Raw genomic sequence first — 23,675 nt, forward strand, 5'->3', positions numbered from 1 at the left:
AATAAATAAATAAATAAACAAATAAATAATAAGTCTTTTAAAAAATGATTTTAGCACACGCCTTTAACCCCAGCACTCGGGAGGCAGAGGTAGGAGGATCACTGTGAGTTCAAGGCCACCCTGAGACTCCATAATGAAGTCCAGGTCAGCCTGGACTAGAGTGAGACCCTGCCTCAACAAACAAGCAAAAACACCATCTGTTCTCTGCTCGTTAGACACCAATACTACAGCCGTGCACCAATGGTGACAAGCTTCAACTGTCTGTAGATGAATATCCCTAAGGATACAAAATGACCCTGGCTTTAGAACCACTGGCTTAGACTATTGGGAAACAACCAGATATATTTTACATTGAGTATTAAAAAAAAAAAAAAAATCCAGTGCTGGTTCAGCCTGCAAAACTTGATGGCCTGAGTTCCATTCCCCAGGACCCACGTAAAACCAGATATACAAAGTGGTGCGTGTGTCTGGAGTTTGCGGTGGTTGGAAGCCTCTGGTTTGCACCCATTGTCACCCTGTATCCAGTCCCTCTCTCCTTGCAAGTACATTAAACAAAAATTAGCCGGGCGTGGTGGCACACGGAGGATCACCATGAGTTCAAGGCCACCCTGAGACTCAATAGTGAATTCCAGGTCAGCCTGGACTAGAGTGAGACCCTACCTCAAAAAAAAAAAAAAAAAAAAAACCCTAATAACCAACACAATGCAGAAGATGGCTTAATTTCCGAATGTTCTTGAATCCCAGGATGTTTTGAAAGCTGAGCCAATAACGTTAAGTTCCCCGTTAGCAAAGTCAAGTCATCAGAACAATTTACAACTGATGGGAGAATATTAACCGCCCAGGGCAAAGCAGTCATTAGCAGCTTCGGATCTGTACGGGACAGAGCATTAATAATTCAATAAAGGAAAGGCTGCAGGCATGAAACCTCAGAGTTATTTATTTAGCCAATTAGACATGTTTTGGTGGCAACTCCACTTTAGGGAGTATGAGTAAGTTTCATGTATTCTTCAATTAATCGGGAAAATTGCGCATCGCAAATCTGTTCTCAGGGCCTTGCATTCAGCTGGGAGATGTGCATTAAGAGCGATGCAGAGGCGGGAAAACCAGGCTGATGAAAGAGGCAAGCTCATAACTAACACATGCCTTGCCCGGAGCAGACGGGCGCATGGAGAGGCCTGTAAATTAGACCCTTGTGCTGTCTGGTGTCAACTCCTCCTCATTTCCATCAAGCCCAGGCAGGGAGGAATTGTATCAGGTAAATTTTAGAGCCACTGACACACTTTAGACCTTCAGAGTTTATTGCTTGCAGCGATGAACAATCTCATCACAGCCACTAAGAGCCGGATGACATGGCATGCGATATCTATGCAGCACAGTGACCCTACCATGCTCTTGCCTAGCTTGTGGTTTGAAATCTTCTGTGAGCCCCTGAGGGAGACCCACTTGATGCTCTGTTCCTAGCTCTAGGTCACTATGGGGAATGAGTCACCCCGTGATGGCTCAGGGCAAATCACAGCCACATTGATTGTCATTGGGGGGAAGAAAATCTGAACCTAGTCAGTCTTGTTCACTGGGACGGATCTAGAGATCTCTGCCTAAGCTACTGGAGATGTTTTCCTTAGCTTAGCATCATAGCTCTTCCATTTGTAGCTTTTTTGTTTTTAATTTTTAATTTTAGACAGAGAGGGAATTGGCACACCAGGGCCTCAGCCACTGCAATCGAATGAACTCCAGATGCTTGCACCACCTAATGGGCATGTGCAACCTTGCGCTTGCCTCACCTCTGTGCATCTGGCTTACGTGGGTTCTGGAAAGTCGAACATGGATCCTTAGGCTTCACAGGGGAATGCCTTAATTGCTAAGCCAGCTCTCCAGCCCCATTTGCAGTTTTTTTAATCCATATTTTTTATCTTATTTGTTCATTCAGAAACTCCCTCTCTGACATAGGGCATAGACCTTAGAACCACAATCTCACAGCAAGGCCACTGGCAGGTGTCCAGTAAGACGTCCCTTATTCTCATTATCTAAACACAAGGAACAGACCCACCACAGGTTCTCTGGAGACACGGAGTCAGCCAAAGCCCCTTGATGGAGCTCAACCTTAGAATCATTTCCCCAATACACGTTTGTTTTTCTGAAAGTACACGGCTGATTCTATAAAGAAATATCAAGAGCAGCAGCTCTTCACTACATTTTCCAATTCCTGCCCCCCCCAAAAAAATTATCTGTCAACTCTCCCTCTCTTTATGTGTTTTACCTCTCTCTTTTCCTCTGCCTTTTCCCCCGTCTTGACCTCCTAGGTTTGAAACCCAGAGCCCAGAGCTTTGGGCTTGCTAGACAAATATCACTGAGCTAGCTACCTTCCCAACCCTCTCAGTTTGTTTACAACTAGTCAAGAACAGAGAGGGGCAGTGAGGATTAATGTGTGCCTTTCATTTAAGGATTTATGCTACTCAAAAAGCTCAGGAGATCCACGTCTTCAAATGCAGGCATGGAAAAATGATCCCATTGAGTTAAAACAATCACAAGACCTTGATTAAGGAAAATCAAGACCTTCTAAAGCAAAGCAGGAGTTTGTAGGAATGGAATTCAGGGTAAATAAGTTCTGGATGAAGGAAGAGAGAAAAATTAAAAAACACACAAGACAGCCAGGCATGGTGGCACATGCCTTTAATCCCAGCACTCAGGAGGCAGAAGTAGGAGGATCACCGTGAGTTCAAGGGCATCATGAGAATATATAGTGAATATCAAGTCAGCCTGAACTACAGTGAGACCCTACCTTGAAGAAACAACAAATCAAAAAAAAAAAGTTCTGGAGGAGTAGTCTAGTGGTTAAGGTGCTTGCCTGTAAAGCCAAAGGAGCCAGGTTCAATTCCCCAGGACCCATGTAATCCAGATGCACAGGGTGGTGCATGTGTCTGGAGTTCATTTGCAGTGGCTGGAGGCTCTGGCATGCCCATTCTCTCTCTCTCCCTCTCTCAAATAAATAAATTAATTAAATATTTTTTTTAAAACACAAGACCTTTTCTAAAGTGGGCTTCCATAGAGTGGGGGAGAAGACAGGCTTTAGTGGACACCCAAAGGCCACTGGAATGAGGCGAGGGGCACCTTAGGGTGTGCTGGTTAGAATTTCATAACTTGCTCTCTGACAGCAGCAGACGCACTTCTAACTTAGTGTTTACAGCGTTTCGTGTTCCGTGGCCTCTTTCTGCATACCAACGCGGTGTCAGTGAACACGCAAGTGGGGAGAGATTTGTGAAAACCTGCTCACCACGTCGGAGGAAGTATTAACCACGAAGCAACTTAAAGTTAGTGTGATGGTAAAGCAGTGAGACCAAGGGACCTGCACCATTGCATAGCTCTTTGCTCTGAATGGAAATACCCCGTCCAGGAGGAGGGAGACTCATAAGACTAAGAAAACTCACCAAAGTGACCAGACTTTAAGGCCTGTCCTGGGGGTCATGCAAGCAGGGAACAATTGCTAGGGTACAGAAGAATCCCACACAGAGCCCCCTGTGAGTTATACGGTGGGGGGGGGGGGGAGGAGCTCCAGACAGCGAGCTTCTGTGAGTTGGCATCCCTGATGGGATACAGTTGCCCAAAAGTCACCCCTGCTTTTGTAAGTGACCCCAATAAACTCACTGGTTCATTAAGCTTGACGGGGCTAGAATTACTCCTTTGGTCTGTCATCAGTGCACTATCTGGGGTGACCTGATGCTCAAACACATCTCTCCAGTAAATGTCACATAACATATTGGCACAATTGGGCCTTTATGAGCATTCATTCTAAGAAGGTGATTGGCAATTGGTTCCCTTGATCTCTTCTAATAAGCTCTGTGAAAGTCTTGGGAATGTAAAAGTTTATAAAGAGTACAGAGTAACGAATCCAAACCTTAAAGGACCTTATTATATTAAATATTTCATATTATTATGCCATTAATTTCAATTCACAAACACATGAATCATGAACAAATGGCCTCTAGATTGGCCTTTATTTTTTAAAAAAAATATTGTTCTTTATTTATTATTTGCAAGCAGACAGAGAGATAAAAACAGAGACACAGAGAGAGAGGAAAGAGGGAAGCAGGGGGAAAGAATGGGCACAACAGGGCTTCCAGCTGCTGCAAACAAACTCCAGATGCATATGTCACTTTCTGCATCTGGCTTTACATGGGTACTGGGTAACTGGACCTGTGTCATTAGACTTTGCAGGCAAGTGCCTCAACCACTGAGCAATCTCCGCATCCCCTAGATGGCATTTATATAATGAATTATCAACCTGTTGTTCTCAGCTCCCTCTCCCTCTGTCCCATATACGTTTTTGGCCTCCCACTACTTTCTCTCTCCCTTTTAAGTTCTTTCCTCACTCTGTCTGCATTTCTCTTTGTCTCAACTTTCTCTCTCTCTCTCTTTCTCTCTCTCTTCCTTGAGTCTTATTTCTCAGCCAATGGAATATTATTCATCCCATCTTCATAAAACATCTAGCAACCCTGGGTCTGCTCTCTGCACATGTTTGAAAGAACAGAATATCAAATTGTAACAGTCCCAGGCAGGGGCAGATGAGCCCAGGTACAGCGACCAGCATACATATTGAAAGCCTGCCCCAGCTCGGCCTCAGTGCCGTACATCAAAAGCAAGGACAAGGCGACAAGAAGCATGTTGAGACCCAAGGAGCAGGTGATTCACCGCTTCAAGGAGAGTTCCTGGACAGGTTTGCCACCATGACTCTAAACTTCACTTCTGCACTCTCTGGATGCTCTGGCTCCTGAAACCTGTCAGCCAAAAGCCCTTAACTTATACAGTATTTTATCTCACAAGTCACAGAAGAGTAAAACGAATTAAAGCTAAAGGCTGAAAGAGCCCAAGCTACCATGTGAATACAGTTTAAAAAAACAATACGCCAACCTGAAAATATACGCATTTTCTAGCTGGGTGTGGTGGCGCACGCCTTTGATCCCAGCACTCGGGAGGCAGAGATAGGATTGCCTGTGAGTTCGAGGCCACCCTGAGACTACATAGTGAATTCCAGGACAGCCTGGACTCGTGTGAGACCCTACCTCAAAAAAACAAACAAGGGCTGGAGAGATGGCTTAGCAGTTAAGCGCTTGCCTGGGAAGCCTAAGGACTCCGGTTCAAGGCTCGATTCCCCAGGGCCCACATTAGCCAGATGCACAAGGGGGTGCACGCATCTGGAGTTCCTTGGCAGTGGCTATAGGCCCTGGCACGCCCATTCTCTCTTTCTCTCTCTCTCTGCCTCTTTCTCTCTCTGTCTGTCACTTTCAAATAAGTAAATAAAATAATTTAAAAAAATTAATGAGAATAATAATAAAATAAAATCATATATATATATATATATAGGCATTTTCAAGAATGTCACCCAAAGGGGATGTGCCCCCATGGTCCTCAGCTAAAGAAGAGTGAAGGAAAGTTGAATCACAGTTCTCACAGTCCACTTGACAACTAGGTCAAGAGCAATTAGCAATTGCCATTATTTCCCTGCCCATGCACGCTGGGGACAATAGAAAAGCTCCTCGCGTGAGCTCTGGAACACACACCGTGGTGTCCTCCTACCTAGCACGGCTCCAGGAGGCTGTGAGCAACGTCCTAGCCGTCACCGTCAACGTTCAACATCTTTGAGGTTAATGACACTGAATAGAAATGCTGCGAGTGTAATTACGGAACGTGTCTTAATACCACCGTGGGGAAAAAAAAATTATGCCACACTTGAAGGCAAGTACCAGAAATAACTCAGACTTTATGACGGGGACGTTAGAAGTGTTAGTTATTGTGATATTTCAATATGCTTATTGTGAGAAACTCATTCATAGGTCCATAGAGTTAATTTTGAACTTGGTAATCAGAAAGAGATTCACGGATACCAGGCAAGTCAGTCCTGGGTGAACTAAGATTTCATTTGACCCTGTTCAGATTCCTTGAGGACCCGCAGGGGTCCGTCTCTCCCTGTCCCAACCCTGGAAGTCCTCTCCAGGCAGTATGACATCTTTCTCACATCTGGACCCAACTCTGGAGGAGCAAACTGAAAGATTAGTTTGCAGTTTGCTAGAGTTTCAGATAAACAACAGGTTTTTTTTTTTTTTTAGGCTCAATGTGAACTTCTGAAAGATCTTGTTTTTAAGCATAAACATAAATCAGCTTCATACTAACACAGCCTTTCATTGTTTACTGAGGTTGTTAAGTCCAAAGAGCCTGTATTTTATCTGGCAGCATGGGGACCTGCGTGGACCCTTTTGTAGCCCAAAGGCCTGCCCTAGGAAAGGACATGATGGCTGTTTTAGCACAGGACCGAGTCTGCCACTCACGCATCCTGGAAATGGGTGGGTAAGTTGAGAAGGTAGGAGAGAGGATATGGATAAAAATACCACAGAGGTCAGAAATCTTCAGGAGTCTCTGAAAGATAAAGGGCTCACTTCAGTGGAGAAACCACGTATTCAAACAGAAAGTGGAAAACTTCTGGGAGAGGCTGACAGAAAGACTTCCACGTCTCCAGAGTGCTCAAAGTGAGCATGCGTGAGAAGGCCTGAGTGAGACGCTGTGGAGGTGATAGCTGGGGAACCACCTTCAGGACCCTTGGTCAAGGACCCCCCCCCCCCCGCCCACAACCACCTGTGTCTGGTAGGAGCGTCAGCTATCGGTGTATGTGCCTGGGCTGAAAAGGCAGGAAAGCGCCTGCCAATGTCCACACTGAATATTGAAATATTGAAATATTGAAAACAGAATGCAACGGAGCAGACTGTGGTTTTTTTTTTTTTTTTTTTTTTTGAGGTAGGGTTTCACTCTAGTTCAGGCTGACCTGGAATTCACTATATAGTCTCAGGGTGGCCTCGAACTCACGGAGATCCTCCTACCTCTGCCCCCCTCCCCCCCACCCCCCCCACCTACCCAAGTGCTGGGCTAAAAGGCATGTGCCACCACACCCAGCTAGGCTCCCAGTTTTGTTTTGTTTTTTTTTATTATTTATTTTTTTTTTTTTGAGAGCGACAGACACAGAGAGAAAGGCAGATAGAGGGAGAGAGAGAGAATGGGCGCGCCAGGGCTTCCAGCCACTGCTAACGAACTCCAGATGCGTGTGCCCCCTTGTGCATCTGGCTAACGTGGGACCTGGGGAACCGAGCCTCGAACCGGGGTCCTTAGGCTTCACAGGCAAGCGCTTAACCGCTAAGCCATCTCTCCAGCCCCAGACTGTGTTTTTGAATGACTAACTATGGTGACTGCCAGTTATTAAAAAAGAAAGCGTGGGCTGGAGAGATGGCTTAGCGGTTAAACGCTTGCCTGTGAAGCCTGAGGACCCCGGTTCGAGGCTCGATTCTCCAGGACCCACGTTAGCCCGATGCACAAGGGGGTGCACGCGTCTGGAGTTCATTTGCAGTGGCTGGAGGCCCTGGTGCACCCATTCTCTCTCTCTCTCTCTACCTATCTATCTACCTCTCTCTCTCTCTCTCTCTCTCTCTGTCTCTCTGTCACTCTTAAATAAATAAATAAAAACAAACAAAAGAATTATTTAAAAAAATGGTAGAGATCAACAACAAAGACAGACAGTCGAGAGTGCTTTCTAAAGGGACAAGGGAAACATCGCCTGACAGAAGACAGCCATCTGCGTCTCACCTCACGACCCACTGACCACTTTGAAGGCTAAAAGACATTAGAGTTGTCTCTTCAAATTTTGAAGGAAATGCTATTGTGTTTGGTTGTTTGGTTTTTTTTTTTATCCTGAACTTTCATTTCACAAACTAGTGTCCAAGTTGACTTGGAGACATGCAAAAGTTCGTAGATGGTCAATTTTACGTCCTCTCTGGAAAATCATCTGGAGAACAGAGAGAAATAAGACAAAACCGAATCACAAGAAGCAGGGGGTGAGGGAGTGTCACCAACAGACGGTAAAGAAATATATGAAACAATGCAACTTTTACTTAAGACTAAAGAATGGGGCTGGGGAAATGGCTTAGCGGTTAAGGCGTTTGCCAGGACCCACGTAAGCCAGATGCCCAAGGGGGCGCACGTGTCTGGAGTGCGTTTGCAGTGGCTGGAGGTCCTGGTACGCCCATTCTCTCTTTCTCTCTCTCTCTCTTTCTCTAAAACAAATAAATTTTAAAAAAAATTTTTTTTAAGGCTAAAGAGTGTTCACTACAAATCAAGTGATGACTAATTATCTGGAATGTAACCATTCAAAGAGAACAAGCTAATCTGTATTGGGGTCTAACCTGAATGCAGGCATTGTTTGAAGATTCTGTGTGCTGGGCAACTCAATCTTCACAACTGCCCTAAAAAGGTATTTTCTATTTTGTTGTCGTCTCCCTCACTGGGAAGGATAACCTTGGCCAAGTTCACAGGCTTGGTGGGGGCGGATCAGCAACGGGAGAGAGGGAAAAGTATGGAAGGGGGAGAGAAAAGTCCCTTGTTTGACTATGGGAGGAGAATCAGATAATAATTTCACACGGAGGAAAAGAGAATAAAGTTTACTGTATGTTAATGTGTAGTGTAATTTTTTTTTAAATTTTTATTTATTTATTTATTTGAGAGCGACAGACACAGAGAGAAAGACAGATAGAGGGAGAGAGAGAGAGAATGGGCGCGCCAGGGCTTCCAGCCTCTGCAAACGAACTCCAGACGCGTGCGCCCCCTTGTGCATCTGGCTAACGTGGGACCTGGGGAACCGAGCCTCGAACCGGGGTCCTTAGGCTTCCCAGGCAAGCGCTTAACGGCGCATGCGCCCCTTGGTGCATGTGGCTCTACATGGGGAATCGAACTGGAGCCATCAGGCTTTGACAGCAAGCGCCTTAACTGCTGAGCCATCTCTCCAGCCCAGTGTCCTGTTATTTTGTTTGTTTGTTTGTTTTTTGGTTTTTTGAGTAGGGTTTCACTCTAGCCCAGGCTGACCTGGAATTAACTCTGTAGTCTCAGGGTGGCCTTGAACTCACGGCGATCCTCCTACCTCTGCCTCCCGAGTGCTGGGATTAAAGGCGTGCGCCACCACGCCCGGCTTACGTGTAATTTTTTAGCAAACATAGAGTTTACAACTGCTAAACACGTGAGACACACCCCACTTACTCCCATAGTCTTTCCCTTGCTCCCCTTCTCCATAAAAATCTACTCATTTTTGAAGCTAATCCTTGGCATTTTGAATTCTTGCTGCCACTGTAAATGAGACCCCGTTGTATTATAACATATTAACAAGCTCTGGTAAACAGAACGTCACCGGCTTTCATGGTAACATTACTGAGCTCATTGTTCTTATTTATACTTAGAATTCACATTTTAGAGGTAAAATGCAGAATGATCTTTAGTTTTCCTTTTGGCTAGGCATATTTTCTGGCACCTTTCAGGTGTTCGGTTGTTTTTGGTTTTTCGTGGTAGGGTCTCGCTCGAGCCCAGGCTGACCTGGAATTCTCTATGTAGTCTCAGGGTGGTCTCGAACTCACAGTGATCCTCCCACCTCTGCCTCCCCAGTGCTAAGATTAAGCCAGCCACCATTGCACCAGGCTTTGGTAACTTTTGTATCCAACAGCATTGTTTGTAAGCATAGCGTGAAGCGGCTGTAAAGAAAGAAAGGACTTCTAGATCTTTCTTATAGTCTGTGGGAAGACATCAATCACTTCAGGCACTTCTCAGAGCCTGGGGTTCTCTACTTCCTAGCATTCTGACCTCCTAAGCCCGGCCAGATGGGTCGAGGCCCAACAAGTGCGCATCCTGTGATGTGCGTGACTCGTGAGATCACGAGAGGGCACGTCCTGTGGCGTGTGTGGCACCTGAGATCCCGGGAGTGCACATCTTACAACGTGCGTGAAATGTGAGATCACAGGAGTGCACATCTTACGTGCATGACGCGTGAAGGGACTCAAACAATCTGACTCCAGATGCAAAAACACAAGGCTTTACGTAGGGAGCGTCCTGCGAAAGAAACCCAGCCTCAATTCCCACTTCACAGTCTAGCGTCACCTTATTCTTTTTTTTTTTTTTTAATTTTTATTTATTTATTTGAGAGCGACAGAGACAGAGAGAAAGACAGATAGAGGGAGAGAGAGAGAATGGGTGCGCCAGGGCTTCCAGCCTCTGCGAACGAACTCCAGACGCGTGCGCCCCCTTGTGCATCTGGCTAACGTGGGACCTGGGGAACCGAGCCTCGAACCGGGGTCCTTACGCTTCACAGGCAAGCGCTTAACCGCTAAGCCATCCCTCCAGCCCTAGCGTCACCTTATTCTTGCTCCTCTCTGTGATGCACGACGCACCACTGGGCTCAGGTCAGGAGAGTCGGTGGTTAATCTTAGCCCTGAATCTGCTTCCTGCCGACGTCTGGGTAAGTCACATGTCTGTCACACACGCATGTAAGTCCTTGTCCTCCTAGTAACGATTTCTAAAGTGCAGAAGGCCCAGGCTCTCCTTAACATGGCACGGTGTTTCTCTGGATCACATATTTTACCATATTCACTTGTTTTAGTCTAGAACAAAACTCTTCTCAATAGTGGATTTTTTTTTTTTTTTTTTTTTCTGGAAACAGAACCCCAGTAAGCGATGTCTGACGCTGACACTTGGCTTAAAAGATTATGGGAAAAGAGAATTTTACAAGGCATTGTTCTGGATGTAACATTAATATAAACTATTTTACTGCGTTCTTTCTTCATTGTGTAAAGTGTGTTTATTGTGCACACGTGTGTTCGAGGGTGCCTGTCCAGCTTTGGGTGAGTGGCTGGAGAATTGAACCCAGGCCACAAGACTTTGAAAGCACAAGCCTTTAACCACTGAACCATCTCATCGGCACCTTCCTGTGCTCTTTTACATTTAAAAATTTATTTATTTATTTATTTATTTGGAGTGAGAGAGAGAGAGAAAATGGGCTACCAGGGCCTCTAGCCACTGCAAACAAACTCCAGATGCATGTGCCACCATGTGCATCTGCCTTTCATGGGATCTGGAGAATCAAACCTGGGTCCTTAGGCTTCACAGGAAGTGCCTTAACTGCTAAGCCATCGCTCCAGCCCATCTTCTATACTTTTAGCCAATGTAGTCTTATCCTAGAAATTTCATCTTTGATAAGCTCAGTCGTTTGTTGGATTTGATTGCTGAAGTTTCTAATTGCTTTTTTTTTTTTTTTTTTTTTTGGTTTGTGGTTAGCTTCAAAGAGGAATCTGTTAACATTTTTATGCAATCAGACCAGTTTTACCAGCTGAAATCATGGGCAAGGCTCACACACCCTTTCTGGATGGCCTCGTCAACATTCCAAAGTACAAGGAACACATGTCACCATTACATCAAAAATGTCTCCCAGCAGGGAGCTGGAGAGACATCTCAGTAGTTAGAGCACTGGCCTGTGAAGCCTAAGGACCCTGGTTCAATTCCCCAGAACCCACGTAATCCAGGTGCACAAGGTGACGTGTGCCTCTGGATTCATTTGCAATGGTTACAGGTCCTGGTGCACCCATTCTCTCTCTCTCTCTCTCTCTCTCTCTCTCTCTCTCTCTCTCTCTCACACACACACACACACACACACATACACACACACACATATATAATAATAATAATAATAATAATAATAATAATAATAATAATAATTAATTAAAGAAAAGTATCCCAGTAGCTTCAGCCCAGGTGGGAGAAACTAGATTTGAAAACAGAATTGAACTGCCAGTGGATGACTTGAATTCAAATGAACATAATTCAAAATAGAACAAAAGGTTAGCTTTTTCATAAAATTCATTTTCAGAAAGATTACTCAATGGCAGTGCTGTCCTACGGTACAAATGTTTCTTTCATTCTCTGTACAACTGGGCAAAAAGAACACAATGTTAGTATAGCCGTCAACCATGTCCCTTCAGGATCCCTCCTAGGACACAGGCCAAGGGAGGCAAGCAGCACAAGCTAGAGAGGAGCTAAAGGAATGTATGCAGATGGTGACAGATGTGCTTGGGAACGGCACACAGGTTGCCAACGTGGTGACGACATGCGGTCTGTAGTCTTCACCTTAAGCATCACAAGTTTTAAGGAAAGTCACTCTTTAAATAGCAATGGTCACAAACATTCTATTGGGATTTTTCTTTGAAGTGTGAAGTGGGTATTTCACACTTAAAATAAAAAAGAAGCGCTCTTGAGCTGGAGCAAGAAACAGCTCTGATGGGAATAGTTATTCTACCCCGCATAGTGATTTTCTAACATTATCAAAGTGCAAATTTCTACCTAACAAGGTACCCAGTGGAGGATTTGCTGTAAGTGCAATGGTGTCAAGCGCCTCTCACAATCTCTCCTTGTTTGCTATTCGACATTGAGTTTTCGTTAGCTATTCCTTATACCCATATACTGGGGGGGAGTCTCTCTTCCTGCTATGATACACAAGGGAGCCAGTTGGCATACTATCCACATGACCAGAAACAAACATGCTAAGGATACACAGCCATAGACAGGAAACACACTAACTTGCTCTTCAAATAAATTGAATTCCTGGCTGAGACCATACGAAGACAAAAATGATCAAAAGTATATAACAACTGTCTGAACCAATTTCTTCATAATAAATTCATGTGCTAAGTAAGCTTGTCCTTCCTTCTGCTCATTTGCATTAAAAATGGCCAGGTTTAAGGGCTGGACAGATGGCTTAGCGGTTAAGCGCTTGCCCACGAAGCCTAATGACCCCGGTTTGAGGCTCGATTCCCCAGGACCCACGTTAGCCAGATGCACAAGGGGGCGCACGTGTCTGGAGTTCATTTGCAATAGCTGGAAGCCTTGGCGCACCCATTCTCCCTCTCTCTATCTGCCTCTTTCCCTGTCTCTCTGTCACTATCAAACAAATAAATGAAGATGAACAAAAAACATTTAAAAATAAATAAATAAACTAATTTTTTTTTAAATGGCCAGGTTTGTAGTTTGGAAGCAATTTTTTTAAAGGCCCAATTTTGACTTCACATAAGGCCTGACAGAGCAAAGAAAATCAAAGGTAAAGGCAGTGTGTCTTATTTAAATGGACCCAAGCTCTGTTTTTGCATAACCCACCCTTAAATTGCAGCTTTTGGAGGCCAGAAATCAGATTTTCAAGACTGAAAAGGAAATGATGAAAATACAGGATCTTTTTTTTTTTTCTGTTGCATGACCCATTATTTGTTTTCCTGTCTTACGAAAAGAACCTTTCAAAATAATTTTAGACTGAAATTATACCTTACCATCGCTACTTTACTTTATGTGGCATCAGAAGCAGCCATTAGCACAGATATGAAATAGATGGATGAATGGTCTCCAGTATTCCGTTTCTCTGCCCACACAGGCTGCCGTGGAGGGGCCACATGCAGCTCTCAAAATAGGTGGTCTACAAGGCTCCGAGGCTGACGCGTAATCCCACACCGCCTTCTGAGAACGGGGTCCTCTTGCCTGAATTCCACTAGCCTAAGGGGCCTACCAAGGGAGAAATGGACTTGACATTAAGTGTGCCCTTCGTGAGACTTCCTTTCTTCAGATTCTCACAACTCCAGGCTGGGTAAGTGGCTCCTATGGTCAATGTTGATATTGTCTGCACTTTCACAGTGGCCTGACTTCCAACTATCTTCTTCCGGGTAAACAAAAGATTACAGTCTGGCTATTCTGTCTCACCTCGTGAGGGATGTTCACCGAAACCCAGCGACGGAACAAAACAAAAACAAGCAGCCGGGCTGGAGGGGTGGCTCAGCGGTTAAGGCGTTTGCCCGCAAAGCCAAAGGAGCCAGGTTCGATTCCCCAGGACCCACGTTCGCCAGATGCACAAGGGTGTGCATGCGTCTGGAGGTCGTGGCACACCCATTCATTGTCTCTCTCTCCCTAGTTCTCTGTCCAATAAATATAAATAAATAAATACAAATATTAAAAAAAAAAAAACAAGGAGCCACAGCCCTAAGTGGTTATCTACGGAACATGGCCAGCACTTAAATCATGACAGTGTCAAGTTCATCTCGGTAGAGTGGGAGCCATAAATGAAGCACACGTGCTTCTTTGCCTCAGTTTCCCCCAAGAGACCTGACCTGAAAGCTGAGACTCATGCTCCCATGAGCACCAGGCACACGCCAACACTCAGCCGACACAGATGTGCAGTACACGTGGCCACTTCATATGTGCGGTCACACTACATGCAGAATCCATACGCTGGACTATGTGCACGTGCGGGTGAAATATTTCAAAAGGCAAATATTCGAGAAACATTTAAGAAGTTTATTCACTAGCCCCGAGCACTACCAAAGGCTCTGAAGTCAGGGTGCCGTTCCTACGGTCCCCTTTCAATCGGGCCACCTTTAGGTCAGCACTGTGAAAAAGAAAAACAATAATAAATGCAAGTTAAGAACAATTAGAAGAAATCTTTTCTTGACACTGCCAATCACCTATCAGAAAGGAAGGCAGTACCCTGGTGATTGGGGAACACGCTAGATGGTGCTACAGTCAAGAATGGACACCCTTGGGCTGGAGAGATGGCTTAGCGGTTAAGCGCTTGCCTGTGAAGCCTAAGGACCCCGGTTCGAGGCTCGGTTCCCCAGGTCCCACGTTAGCCAGATGCACAGGGGGGTGCACGCGTCTGGAGTTCGTTTGCAGAGGCTGGAAGCCCTGGTGCGCCCGTTCTCTCTCTCTCCCTCTATCTGTCTTTCTCTCTGTGTCTGTCGCTCTCAAATAAATAAATAAAAATTGAACAAAAAAGAATGGACACCCTAAATCAATAAATCTATAGATAAAGAGCAGGAACCACATTTTTAAAAAAATTAACTGAGAACCGGGCGTGGTGGCGCACGCCTTTAATCCCAGCACCGGGAGGCAGAGGTAGGAGGATCGCTGTGAGTTCGAGGCCATCCTGAGACTACATAGGGAATTCCAGGTCAGCCTGGGCTAGAGTGAGACCCCTACTTGGAAAACAAATAAACCAAAAAAAAAGGAAAATTAACTGATTTGCCAGTAGTGTTCTCAATTACTAGACAAGCACTTCTTATTTCTTCTCTCTGCATTTGAACACAATGGGACAACAGCTTCCATCAACCCATCTGTTTTTCTGGTATTTCATACATCCATCAGCTAGAAGAGCCCATCAGGCCTGACACTTTTCTAGGCTCTGGGGAATCTACTGGGGAAATGAGACAGATAAACATGTCTCCTAAGGCTGTATTGATGGGGGGGGGGGGGGTGGATGCCGAGAAAGGCAATGGGGAACGTGAATCACATGTTAGAAAGTTAAGAGTTCCACGGAAAACCACGATCATTCATTCGCCATCGAAAAGCACACATTGTTAGCGAGGTGAGGGAGAATAAGAAATGTGCCGAAGCTCACATAAATGGAAAGTGCTAATAATATGTGACATTGGTGTACGTCTGTTACTCATTATAAAATTAGTACCTTGGGCCAAAGGGAGACCCCGCTAGCTAGCTGAATGGGGGTCCTGTATTCCTTGTAGCTGGAGCAAGAAGTTAAAATACAAGAGAACTGGACCCGGACCACCCGACTGCCTCAACACCCACCCGACATTCTCTGCAGTACTTCCCAGCGCTGCGACAGAACACCTGACCAAAGCCACTTAGGGAAAGAAAGCGGGATTGACTTACAGTTGGAAGGTACAATCTATCATGGCCGAGAAAGTATAGCGACAGGATTGTGAGTCAGTTAATCACAAGGGATCTTCAGAGAGGCATGAATGGCTCTGACTGTTTTCTCCTCTGATTTAGTCAAGGATCCCAGACCACGGGGCGGTCACCACCCACACGAAGTGTGAGTCTTCCAACCTTTCTAGAAATATCCTCACAGAAGGCCTGGAGATTTGTACCCTAAGCGATGACAAATCCCATCTCACCCTCTCATTAAATCTTATATATCTGTCATACAACCATGTGCTTTCCATTTTTTTAATTAACTTTTTGGGGTTTTTTTTGTTTTTTTTTTTGAGGTAGGATCTCACTGTAGCCCAAGCTGACGTGGAATTCATTATGTAGTCTCAGGGTGGCCTTGAACTCGTGGTGATCCACCTACCTCTGCCTCCCAAGTGATGGGATTAAAGGCATGTGCCACCACACCCAGTTTTTTATTAACTTTTTATGAGAGACAGAGAGAATTGGCATGCCAGGGACTCCAGCCATTGCAATCGAACTACAGACATGTGTCACCTTGTGCACATGTGCAAGCTTGTGTGTTTATGTCACCTCTGTGCGCCTGGCTCACGTGGGACCTGAAAAGTCGAACATGGGTCCCTGGACTTTGCAAGCAAGTGCCTTAACCACTAAGCCATCTCTCTAGGCCTTGTTTTCCATTTTTAACAAACCTTACTTAAAAGAAAACAACATGGGCTGGAGAGATGGCTTTGCGGTTAAGCGCTTGCTGGTAAAGCCTAAGGACTCCGGTTCGAGGCTCAATTCCCCAGGACCCAGGTTAGCCAGATGCACAAGGGGGCGCACGCATCTGGAGTTCGTTTGCAGTGGCTGGAGGCCCTGGTGCGCCCATTCTCTCTCTCTCTCTCTCTCTCTCTCTCTCTCTCTCTCTCTCTATCTGCCTCTTTCTCTCTGTCACTCTCAAGTAAATAAATAAAAATAAAAAAAAGAAAACAACATAAAAGAAACTCCCTCTCAAAGATACAATCTTACTCACAGATAAATGGACGAATGTCACCTATCCAGATCATGATGACAGGTTAGTTATCACTAAAAGGAATTTATCTGCAAGGCTATGAGTGACCTTCAATGCACATCACTAAGAGAGAAGCTGATCTGAAAAGGTTACATGTCATACAATTCCAACTAGGAGACATTCTAGAAAAGGCAAAACCATGGAAACAGTTTAAAAAAATAAATAAATAAATAAACCAACCACGCGGGTTGCCAGACCACAGACTAGCCAGGAGGGATAAGCAGTGAAGCGCTGAGAACTTGCGTCAGTCAATTCACTGTGCGTGATATTATTGAGGTGAATAACAGACCTCAATACAAAGCACCCGGAGTGAACCCCAACAGAAACCACACACTCTGGGTGACCAGGACCTTGACGATACGGAGCGGAACAGCAACGAGCACCCCGCTCTGATGGGGAATGCCCTTCTGCAAGGAGGATGTGTACGTGGGCAAGACAGAGTGTAAACGAGGAAGGTCTATACATCCTCTCTACGAAGATCATACCTACTAATGAATACAAATGTACACATCTGACCCAAAGCACACTCTCATCACCACGTGCGCACGTGTATGCAAAAGTTGCAAAATCATAAACCTGCGCCGTTTTCATAATAGCTTCCCTCTGTCTCTACCCCACATGCCTAGTTTGATCGTGGCAAGACTCCTCAAGAATGGGCCCTGGGAATACAATTTATTAATCGTTAACTGGTTATTTCTTCAGGGAGATCGTCAGTGCAGTCTTCTATTTAGAAAACATTTTAAAGAAACATAGGGCAAGGGAATGAGAAAAGAGGAAAAATTCCAGTCAGCGGCCTGACAGCCTTTGTTAAAGGGATGGAAGTTATTTTCTTCCCATTACAAGTATGCAAAGTTGTTCTGTCTTGCTTTCTCCTCTTAGAAGTGTGAACTATATCCCCACTAGAAGGTTTCCTGGAGCTATATTGCCTTCAAATGCAAGAAAACACACACTGTTGTCCATCTTCTGGTGGTGGACGCGATAACATCCAATACCGCCTTGGATATTAAACTCTGTGAGCATTCAGAACTTGTACATAAGAGCTGGAGAGATGGCTTAGCAGTTAAGGCGCTTGCCGGCAAAGCCCAAGAACGCATGTTCAAATCTCCTGGTCTCAGGTGGGCAGTACAAAAAAGTGATGCAAGCATGCAATGCCACACATGCGCACAAGGGGGCGCACGCATCCGGAGGTCGTTCACAGTGGCTGAAAGGCTCTGGCGTGCCCATTCTCTCTCTCTCTCTCAAAAATAAGATAAAACTTGCCCATAAAAGTGAATTAACTTTTTGGCCAGCGCCCAGGCTCTGTGGCTCCTGGAGTTGGGCCGGGACGTGCTGGAGGCCGCGGCTGGGGCGCGGGGCCCGCTGGGCGCTGTCGGGGACCTCTGCTTCAATCGTGGGAGTAGTCCTGATGGTGCAGCGGGCCCTGGACGCCTAGAGCTCTGGAGGAATTTAAGAAGATTTTAAGAGCATTTCAAGTGCATGGGATAGAAGATGAATTCTTCCTCCTCCACCGTGAATGAAGAACCTGACGCTCTGTCAGTAGTTAACCAGCTACGGGATTTAGCGGCAGATCCACTAAATAGAAGAGCCATCGTCCAAGATCAGGGATGTCTGCCTGGCCTGATTTTGTTTATGGACCATCCCAACTCCCCTGTTGTGCACTCAGCTTTGCTTGCTCTTCGATACTTGGCAGAATGTCGTGCAAACAGAGACAAGATGAAAGGAGAACTTGGTATGATGCTAAGCTTGCAAAACGTTATACAAAAGACAACAACTCCAGGAGAAACAAAACTTCTGGCCTCTGAAATCTATGATATTCTTCAATCTTCCAACATGGCAGATGGTGATAGTTTTAATGAAATGAATTCACGTCGAAGGAAAGCTCAGTTTTTTCTGGGAACTACGAACAAGTGTGCCAAAACAGTGGTTTTGCACATAGATGGTCTTGATGATACGTCTCGAAGAAATCTTTGTGAAGAGGCTTTGTTAAAAATTAAAGGTGTTATTAGCTTTACTTTTCAAATGGCTGTTCAAAGATGTGTGGTGCGAATTCGTTCAGATTTGAAAGCAGAGGCTTTGGCATCAGCTATAGCATCAACCAAGGTTATGAAAGCTCAGCAAGTTGTGAAACGTGGAAGTGGGGAAGAGATGCTGGTCCCATTCCAAGATACTCCTGTGGAAGTAGAAGAGAACACAGAGCTGCCCGATTACCTGCCTGAGGATGAGAGTCCCTCAAAGGAACAGGACAAAGCAGCGTCTCGTGTTGGCTCACACCCAAAGGGTGGAGCGAGCTGGCTGAGCACAGCCGCCGACTTTTTATCCAGATCATTTTACTGGTGACTTCAACTTCAGTTTGGGGCTCAAGGACTATGTCAACCAACAAGGGGCCAGTTTTCCATTGTTGTGGTGAATTAACTTTTTAACAGCAGGGGGCTGGGAAGCAGGCCTTTGCATTGTAAACCTCTGCCCTGTGAGGGACATTGGGAGTCCCTACTTTAGTTCAAATGGACATGGTTTGTGGGGTTGGTGTCCCTAGCGTGAGAGGGATTGGTCTGCTAGAAACGGAACCAACACTTTAACTCTGGAAGTGTTATTCTTTCTGCAGAAGAGTAGATGGCTTTTCTGCAAAGACTTAAGCCTACAGCTTGGAGTTGTTAAACAGTTATCTATCAGGTGGCAGTGTAGGACCTGAATATGGCTTGATGTTTACCCAGTGAATATGGTTATTATGCTATTGCAATGGAAATGTTTAATTTTTTAACAGAACTCAGTGGGTCTTCATTAGCCTTCATGCATAAAGAATAAACTTGGGGGCTGGAAGAATGGCTTAGCAGTTAAGGCATTTGCCTACAGAGCCAAAGGACCCAGTTCTGATTCCCCAGGACCCACGTTAGCCAGATGCACAAGGGGGCACACGAGTCTGGAGTTTGTTAACAGTGGCTGGAAGCCCTGGCGCTCGCTCACTCTCTCTCTTTTCTCTCTCTCTGTCAAATAAATAAATAAAAATAAAATATTTTTAAAAAATAAAGTTGACTTAATCCAAAAAAGTGAATAACTTTTACATTAAACCTGCACGCACGCTCCTTTACGCATGTAAATGCTATATAAGTAATTGTTACGCTACAGTACTCAGGGAATAATGACAAGAAAAATAAGTCTGTGGCTTAATCAGTGCAGATGAGATTTTCCCTGGATAGTTTCTAACTGCAGTTCACGGAATCTGAGGTCAGGGAGCCTGTGGCTACAGATGGCTGCCATGCACTTGATGCCTCTGATGCAGTATTGGCAAAAGGTGGGCAACGCCAAGACTGGCACAATCTCAGCCACTCAGAACAGATCTTCAGAGAAAAAACTGAAAATTTTGAAAAATAATGTCTTCTGTAAAAATTACCTGCTTTGATTTCACTTTTTGAAGCGCCCATATTCAGTGAGGCAGGTGGGAAGTCCCTTAACCTTAAACACAATCTATTCCCCAACATGGGCTAAATATTGTACCAGTTCGTAGTTCATCTTTTTTTTTTAAAAAAATGGGTTCCAAATTGTCAGTTCTATACAAGTATTTTTTAATTTTATTTATTTATTTGAGAGCGACAGACACAGAGAGAAAGACAGGTAGAGGGAGAGAGAGAGAATGGGCACGCCAGGGCTTCCAGCCTCTGCCAACGAACTCCAGACGCGTGCGCCCCCTTGTGCATCTGGCTAACGTGGGACCTGGGGAACCGAGCCTCGAACCGGGATCCTTATGCTTCACAGGCGAGCACTTAACTGCTACGCCATCTCTCCAGCCCTCGTAGTTCATCTTAAAAGGACACTTTTCTTATGAATGGACTGTGCTCTTTTCTTGATGTATACTTATTCTGTAAATGTTCTCAGAAACATTGAAATTAACTCTCTCTTTTATAAATATTCTTATTTGAGAGACAGAACGGGCACACCAGGGCCTTCAGCCATTGAAAATGAACTCCAGACACATGTGCCACCTTGTGCATCTGGCTTACATGGGTCCTGGGGAAATCAAACCTTGGTCCTTTGGCTTTACAGGCAAGTGCCTTAATGGCTAAGCCATCTCTCCAGCCCAACGATCTATTTTACATAAACCCAAATTAAATCAACAATGATCCACGGTGCTCTTCTGCAGAAAAAATTAGCCAGGCATTACAGAAATAATAAGAAGTAACATGAAATTACGAGACAGGCCTTGACCTCAAGGTGATTATTTCTTGGAGCAGTGGGACAGGCAAAAAGGATACTACAGAGTCGCAAATTCAAAAGACACTCTCTCCAAAGAGGGCTTTCGAGGCAGTTCACGATCGATGCTCAACCTAATTAAGGTATATGATGAATACAGAAGCTAACTGTTATTTCTAGTACAGTCTCCGCTGTCCAGGCAAGTTTCCAAAGTTCAGATACTTGATGACCAGAGTTTCTCTGGACACGTGCTGACACGCAGGAAGTCATTGGCTCCACACCCCGTAGCAGTTAGGAAACCTCCTCCTCACCCCCGCCCAGGCCCTAGCTCTCAGCTAAGCAGTACCTCACTGCTCCATGGGCCTCCAACAACTTTGCCCTTCTTCACAGCCTCCCACACACCCAACAGCTACACAGCACTTCAGAGTTTGCAAGATGTCCTTGCCAGCTCGCTCTTATGCGCAAGGGACGTGACCGCCACGATCTGGATGAGAATTCGTTAAGCGTTACAACGTCACAGCTTGCAGCAAGTAATTAAGAAATGCCATGGGGGCGTGGCTGAAGGAATGGCTTAGCGGTTAAGGCGTTTGCCTGCAAAGCCAAAGGACGCAGGTTCGATTCCCCAGGACCCACGTTAGGCAGATGCACAAGGGGGCGCACGCGTCTGGAGTTTGTTTGCAGTGCTTCCAGGATCTCTGCCCCTCCAGCCTGCAGACGGCTGCTTTTGGACTGCCCAGCACATGCCCTGTAGGCTGACCCCTCTAAAATATCCATTCATTCTATCAGTTCTGCTCCTCTAGAGAGCTCTGACTAGTGTGATTGGCAGACAAATACTGCGGAACAAGTATTTCATTCTATAGGCCGATAGCACTGACTCACATTTAACAAGTCACTTTTCAGCCAGATGTAGTGGCGCACGCCTTAAATCCCAGCACATGGGACGCCAAGGTAGGAGGATCGCTGAGCGTTCGAAGCCACCCTGAGACTACATAGTGAAAATTCCAGGTCAGGCTGGGCTATAGCAAGACCCTACTTTGAGCAGCCCCCTCAAATAAAAGTATTACTTTTCAAAACATATGGCTAAAGAGATGCAATATTCTTTCTAAAAGAAAAAATGATGTGCCTTTTAGCATATTTTACTGTAAAATTCTTGAGAGATGACTGCTGTGTATTAGAATTATGATTTGGGGAGGGGGCTGAGGAAAGGGCTTAGTGGTTAAGGTGTTTGCCTTCAAAGCTTAAAGACCCAGGTTTGATTCCCAAGAACCCATGTAAGCCAGACACACATGGTGGCATGTGTGCCTGGAGTTTGTTTGTAAGTGGCTAGAGGGCCTGGGGTGCCAATATTCTCTCTCTCAAATAAACAAACAAATGTATTTAAAATAGTCATTCTGAAACTAAAATTAAGGATTTCATGGGCTGGAGGGGTGGCTTAGTGGTTAAGTTGCTTGCCTGCAAAGCCAAAGGACCCAGGTTCGATTCCCCAGGACTCATGTTAGCCAGATGCACAATGGGGTACACACGTCTGGAGTTCGTTTGCTGTGGCTGGAGGCCCTGGCGCACCCATTCTCTGTGTCCCTGTCTCTCTCTCTCTTCCTCCCTCTCTCTTTCTCTGTCAAATAAATACCTAAATAAAAATAAAATATTTAAAAGTGTTTCCCTAAAAATTTTAAAAAGAATTTCAGAAGAAACACTATGTTTACATATGTGCAAGAATCCACTTCAAAAATCAGAGTGGTCATAAGATATCTCGAAGTGCTTAAAGACAAACTTTTCCTGCTTTGAAGTTTCCATTACTTTAGGGAGCTAAGCACCTGTGTCCTCTTTTAGTCAGGAGGCTTCCCTACCCCCTCAGTCATACCTGGAATGTGCTGGAATTCCTGCTTGATGGGTAAGATCCAGTCAGGGGTGAAGCCTTCAGTACTGGCCTTGGAAGGTGGGGGTAGGCAAGGAGAGGAGTCTTGGGTTAAGGACACCCCAGAGCTCCTGCACAAGCTCTCTCTGAAGCCTGTGAATACTCCAAAGTATTCTCTTTTGCTAATTAAGAGCGCATGTATTTGTCAGTTCATTCAACAAACATTTACTCTAAGTAGTAAGCAAGGAAGAGGATGCTGCGCACGAGCGCCCTGGAGATGGGTACAGTCTAACTGAGAAGCCAGAAACAATACATCCATTGGTGTGAATGAAACATAAATAAAAATCTGATGTAGTTTGGGGAGCAAGAGCATGATGATCCAAGTGGTAAGAACAAAAAGGATCTTTGAGCTTCCGAGGAGAGACAATATATTCAAATGAGAGCTGGTATAAACCTTCCAAGAGTATATCTTTTTTTTTTTGTGGCGGGGGTTGGGGGGCTCAAGATAGGGTCTTAGCTGGGTGTGGTGGTGCACGCCTTTAATCCCAGCACTCCGGAAGCAGAGGTAGGAGGATCGCCGTGAGTTCGAGGCCAACCTGAGATTACAGAGAAAATTCCAGGTCAGCCTGAGCTAGAGTGAGACCCTACCTCAAAAAACAATAACAACAACAAAAAAATAAAATAATTTCACATTCCTCCCACAAACCAGTTCCAAAAGCCACAAAGCCACACAGTCAGATTCCTGCCAGCAATGACCCCAGCTCCTGGAGGGGGGTGGGGGTCATCGGACTTACTTGTCCATGTCACAACTCAGTGTGGGGAGAGAGGTAGGCGGCTGAGCTGGAGAGAGACAGCTCGTTGCATAAAGTACTTGCATCCCAAACACGAGGACCAGAGTTCAGATCCCCACCACTCCTATAAAGCAGCTATGGCAGCACACATGTCTTTAATCTCGGTGTGCAGAGACAGGAGGGTTCCCAGAAGCCCTTGGGGCAGCTGGTCTGGTGAGCACGG

At 45.3% G+C, this 23,675-nt stretch overlaps 2 protein-coding genes across 5 annotated transcripts in view; one reads left to right on the forward strand and one right to left on the reverse strand.

Moving 5' to 3' along the window:
- Sema5a (semaphorin 5A) overlaps positions 1–23,675 on the reverse strand; it is a 567,085-nt gene that overhangs the window by 467,243 nt on the left and 76,167 nt on the right. The window lies entirely within an intron of this gene.
- Positions 18,042–19,021, forward strand: LOC123456371 (armadillo repeat-containing protein 1-like). 2 transcript variants are annotated; one of them, XM_045139349.1, is made up of 2 exons: positions 18,226–18,383; positions 18,574–19,021. In XM_045139349.1, exons 1-2 carry the CDS (start codon positions 18,226–18,228, stop codon positions 18,956–18,958), a joined length of 543 nt encoding a protein of 180 aa, XP_044995284.1. In that variant the 3' UTR covers positions 18,959–19,021. The 2 variants fall into 2 exon arrangements, with proteins under 2 accessions (XP_044995282.1, XP_044995284.1); XM_045139347.1 differs by having other exon boundaries at positions 18,042–19,021.

Source organism: Jaculus jaculus, chromosome 21 (genome assembly GCF_020740685.1).
Source record: "Jaculus jaculus isolate mJacJac1 chromosome 21, mJacJac1.mat.Y.cur, whole genome shotgun sequence".
Lineage (NCBI taxonomy): Eukaryota > Metazoa > Chordata > Mammalia > Rodentia > Dipodidae > Jaculus > Jaculus jaculus.